General features: G+C 40.9%; 1 protein-coding gene across 1 annotated transcript in view; it reads right to left on the bottom strand.

Moving 5' to 3' along the window:
• The window catches only part of CSUI_009219 (abc transporter transmembrane region domain-containing protein), a gene marked incomplete at its 3' end in the record, with an annotated part of 5,998 nt that extends 1,110 nt beyond the window's left edge, over positions 1–4,888 (bottom strand). The window contains exons 1-6 of the mRNA XM_068069335.1: positions 4,708–4,888; positions 3,795–3,896; positions 2,836–2,946; positions 1,487–1,725; positions 816–894; positions 90–214 (exon numbers count right to left, since the gene is read on the bottom strand). Of these exons, the coding sequence (XP_067918689.1) occupies positions 90–214; positions 816–894; positions 1,487–1,725; positions 2,836–2,946; positions 3,795–3,896; positions 4,708–4,741 (690 nt within the window). The remainder of the gene's footprint in view (positions 1–89; positions 215–815; positions 895–1,486; positions 1,726–2,835; positions 2,947–3,794; positions 3,897–4,707) is intronic.
• Between the last annotated feature and the right edge of the window lie 485 nt (positions 4,889–5,373).

Raw genomic sequence — 5,373 nt, 5'->3', positions numbered from 1 at the left:
GACTATCGATAGTCGCAAAGGGTGGATATCACCGTAGATCTATCTACATGTATCTGTATGCGTGAGAGAGTTATGTGGAGACTGCATACTCGGTCGATAAGATAGTAGACTCTTTCAGCGGCCTTCTCTGCCTTTCCTGCATCTGAAGAGAAAAGAACGGTCTGGCCGATGGATGAACCGGAGAAGGTCAACGCAAAGATTGCCTGCATAATCTCTGGTGTACATACACATCAGTCACACAACCCAAGCAACAGAAAAGAGACCAGACCTCAGGAAAGGAATTTAGGGGAAACTGTAATTACATTCTCTCACTTCTTTCTGTCTCTCTCGTATCAGAGGCAAAAAGGTAGGGAGTCTTTGGAGAAATGAGAGGTCAAAGGTAGATATTCCCTAATGTAGACTCTCTCTGTCTCTCTCTCTATACGTCTATCACTTGACTTTCTTCTTATTCTCTTTCTTTCGCGCCAAGATCAAAGGAGAGAGACAGGGGAGGAGGAGACAGACTTGCAGGTTGATATGTGTCTATATCACCCTCTGTCCCTCCTAAGGGCAGAGACACTCCAGAGACATCGCTTGTTTCGTGTCTATTGTCTATGTCTCCTGTCCCTATCTCCAAGAGAACCTCTTTGTCCCTATAAGAGGAGAGACCTGAGAAATCCACTCCCTTTGAACTAACTGCTGACACATGGAGAGAAAGAGAGAAAAAAGAACAAGAAATAAGAAGAAGAGGAACAAGAGAGAAAGAGAAGGAGTTAGCTAAATCGGTTCGAAATGTGAGGATCTTCTTTCCTCGTGGTGGTAGGTCGTGGACTTACGTGTAGGGTCTTTTCCTTCATTTTTGATAAGCTCCCCTCCATACCAGAAGGCAAGCGCATTCACGGCATACTGAGCTCCCTGTAAAGAAGAATTCATACACCCCCGCCGAACGAAAAAGGAACCTCGGCTTATATACGGATAAGAGAGATAGATGGACAAGAAGAGAACGAAGAGAAGTCGTAGGAAGAGCTATGGTGTGATAGACGGAAAGAACAAGAAGAAGAAAAGAAGAAAAAGAAGATGAAAAGAAAGTTAGCGGATGAGGAAGAGGACGAACGAAAGAAAAGGGGGGAAGATCATAAGAAAAAGAGGAAGAAGTCTGAGTAGGTAGGAAACAAGAGAAGAAAGTCAAAGAGAAGAGAATCCGAGTTTTCCTTAAGAAAGAAAGAAAGAAGAACATTGAGAGTGTGAAGGAAAATAAAAGAAGGCGAGCAACCACAACACGCTTCTTCCTATAGAAGAAATGATAGAGACATAGATAGAGAGAAATATATATATATAAATACAAATATATAGATATATATATATATATATATACATACAAATAGATATATAGGAGAATAGAGAAAGAGAGAGAAAGAGATGGAGGTCATTCGAAAGAAACGAAGAAAAGAGAAAGAGCGAGAGAAGGAGAGAGAGTTGATGTGTATCTAAGAGTGAAGTGACGTACTTGACTAAATCCCCAGCAGAAGCCTAGGAAGAAGGCCGCACGTTCGTCAGCGAGGAGAGTTTTGTGAAGAACTTGAGAAAAGCGTTGCGTGAAATAAGGCTCTAAACTATAAGCCGTGACAATTCGAATCCCGTTTAAAGCCTCGCTCATTACGAAGGAGACGGACTCTTTCTTCTCCGCTTGTTGGAGAAGATTTCCCTTTTCATCTCCTCCTGAAGAATCGCCTTTCGATTTCCTCGCTGAACGAAAAAGAAGAAGAAAAGGAAGAAGAACAAGAGAGGAGAGAAGAGACTTGAAGAGAAAAAGAAAACTGAATAGGAATGGAATGAAAGGGGATAGACAGATGGGACAGTCTGGTGTACATACACCTGAGTGGTGCTCGGAGGGAGAAAGAACACCAATGGGGTGTATATACAGAGGAAGGAGATAGTGAGATGTCTATTATTGTGAGGACACTGTCAGGGAGAAAGAAATCCACGATCTTCTTGTAGACGGAAGGAAAGAGAAGAAGAATCTTCAACACGGGAGTATTCTTTGCTAGCGAAGGGATGAACACCATGTATGAGACCACACCTACATACATACAAGTCCAAAGCCATCACTTATCATACCCACATCTATACATTTAGACATATACATACATACGTTCTGTATATCTATGTACAACTGCTCTTCTCTCTATATCTGCATGTACATTAATAGTACATATATATATACACATATATACTTAGCAGAGGAGAGATCATACCTCCGTCACTACTTTTTCGTTACTGTTTTGTACTGGACTATCTTCTGCATCTGCACAACTTCCCTATCATCCTCATCTTATGAATTCCTTGTCAGCATACGTCTCATATACACATACACATATACATGTATCTATATATATCTATATATGAAGAGACACATTTTCGTTGGTACGTGCGCTGGTCCTCTCTTTCCTCTCATCACCGCATGCAGGCACACACACACACAGATCTACACATACAGACATAGAAGAGACATACCTACATACAGACATAGAAGATACATATATACATACATACATAGTCATACAACGATACCTGCATGCTCATACATATTCATACATAGTTACATAGTCATATGTATACGAATCATCCTATACGTAAACATAGATATATGCATATATATATTTATATATATTTATATACAACTATACAAGGGTGTTCCAGAAAGCACTAGTCAGCGAAAGGGGAGAGAGAGACGTACAGCACATATACGTGTACATATATGTAGGCATCGTATACACAAATAGAGTGTATAGGTCCCTCCACGTGATAGGATAGTTTAGATAGGGATTGAAAATGGACGTTCGAATCTTTCTATACCTCCAGGCTGTGAGATCTGCGCCTGAGCCGCGCTAGCTGGGATGACAATTACTAGACACGCCAGAATGACAGCGGCTAGCCGCGCATCTCCAATGAAAGCGATGACTAAACCTAGGCACACAGCCGAGTGATGGAGAAGACAACATAGAAACAAAGAGAGAGAAAGACACAAAATGAAGATGCGAAAAAAGAAAAGCTACCATTAACACCCCATTAAATGGAGAAATGTTGGGTTAATAAGCAACTGTATATACACTTCGACACATCCCGAAAGAAAGAAAGCCTTCACTTTTATCTTTAGAAGGAAAACACACGCCATCCTTGGCTAGTGCTAGACGTAGAGACGAAATAGTCTTGTTGGGATAGATATGATGTGGATTTGAAAAGAAGATCGATCTACAAGAGAGGATGTAAAGGATCTACAATGACCTGTATGCGTAAAAGATCCATGAGAAATGTCTCTTTCGATCTTCTTCCTTCTTACCTCGTCTTGTTATGTCTAGGGAAAGGTCTCAATACAGAATTCGTCATCTGTCTACTTACACCCTAGGCATAGGCCTATCATTCTCACTAGAATCCAAACTCATACCATCTCCCCAACCCTACTACACACATATAAATACACGGAGACCTACAAGACTACATCTACCGATATCTATCCACCTCTATATCTATCTGCCTATATATATATATATATATATATACATACATATATATTGTTGCGAGATAAGACAGCATATAGTACTCTCACAACGACTAGCTAACTCGAAGTATCTTCCCCCCCTTACACACCAATTTATACGCATATATCTAAAGAGCTCGATGTATCTATGTATGCATCTATCTCTCTCTGTATATGTACAACTGACTATAGAGAAGAGCATGTGTGAAGGAAGTCTTTTCCTTTCTTCAAGCTTGGAGAGAGAGAGAGAGAGGGAGAAAGAGGTGGCAATACATACCTGCGACAATAGCAGCAAAGCTTTGAACGAGAGCTATCGCATTCCCAGCGCTTCCCGTTTTCATCGAGATCACGTCACTCGATAAGACCCCTGTCAGATACCCTGCATGCAAGGAAAAAGAAAGGAAGAAAGGAAGAGGGAGGGAGAGACAAACAAGAAGAAAGAAAAGAAGAGTTAAAGAAGGAAAGATGAAGAAACATGCAAAAAGATCAAGAGAAGGTCCACTGACTTAATGCGCTAGGGAGTAACTACACCTTAAAAGCACTGCCGAGACATAAGATGGATGGTCGCCACAAAAAGACAAGATCTCTCAAGAGACTGCAGGACCTTTCAAAGATTCAATCCATTTCGACAAGATACCTCTACCGTACACAAAGGTCCACAGAGGGAGAGATCAATTAGAGAGAGACTAATGATAGATAGACTAAAGATCGACCAATTAGAGATAGATACACAAGTGCTATTGTCATAGTTGAAAAATCGCTCTCTCCCCATTACAACTCTTCCTCCTCCTTCTCTCTCTTTCTCTGTCTTTCTTTCTTTCTTTCTCTTTCTTCTCATCGAATCGCTCTTCTATCATTACCATTCGCTCTTCACTCTCTCTCTTTCTCTCTCTTCCGTCGTCTCAAATTCGATCTATCTCTATTTATCTATCTATCCACATACATATACGTAAGGCATAGTATCTACCTACCTATCTATCTATCTTTAATCTATCGGTCTATCTATCTACGGTTAATCTCTCTATCTCTCATCTTTGTCATTGTCTCTGCATAAGGCGCATATGACAAGGAGAGAAGAAGGAGAGACATTTATCTTCCTCAGGAGTTCGAGAGTTGCCTCGATAGCTAGCCACATACACATACATACACATCCATATATGTCTGTATGGAGGAGAGTCTGTGTGTCTTACCGACGTTGTTTTCTTGCTTATCGAAGAAAGACATTTCTTGGTGGAGGGTCTGAACGAAGGCTTTGGATCGAAGAAGAGTGATGAGCTTAAGGCCTAGGAATTCTATCGAAAAGAACTTTAAGCCTTCGCAAACAAACTGCGCCGCTCCTAACGCGATGAAAATTAAACTCCAGAACCCTGACTAAATAACGCACAGACACACAGACGAATCTAGATCAAAAGACAAACAAGATTAAAAGGAAAGAAAGAGTGAGAAAGAGGAAGAAAGATGACGGGAGAGAAGAAGAAGAAGGAGGAGGGATGGGGAGGTTTGGACGGTCGCTTGGCAAGGGGTGAAGAGAGAAGAAGAGGCAAAGAGGCTTGACTCTTATGTCTGGAGATGTCTCTCTCTGTCTCTTTCGCGCGATACAAAGCAACCGATAGACGGATATAGAGAAACCGATACCCGACGTGTATCATAATACATAGATCCAAGATAGAAAGATAGATAGATAGATTAAAGATCGATTGAATAAGATAGAAAGATGAAAGAGACATAAAGAGATGAAAGATCGACAGGTTGGCGCATGCTTAGAAGTTTTCTCTACCGCTACGCCTGACCTAATCAAACAGCCTAAATCTCCTTCCACTATACATCTGTATATGTATCTATACAATATCTATGTA

This window comes from Cystoisospora suis (assembly GCF_002600585.1).
Source record: "Cystoisospora suis strain Wien I chromosome Unknown contig_5438, whole genome shotgun sequence".
NCBI classification, from domain to species: Eukaryota; Apicomplexa; class Conoidasida; order Eucoccidiorida; family Sarcocystidae; genus Cystoisospora; species Cystoisospora suis.
This window is presented reverse-complemented; position numbering and strand designations above follow the sequence as displayed.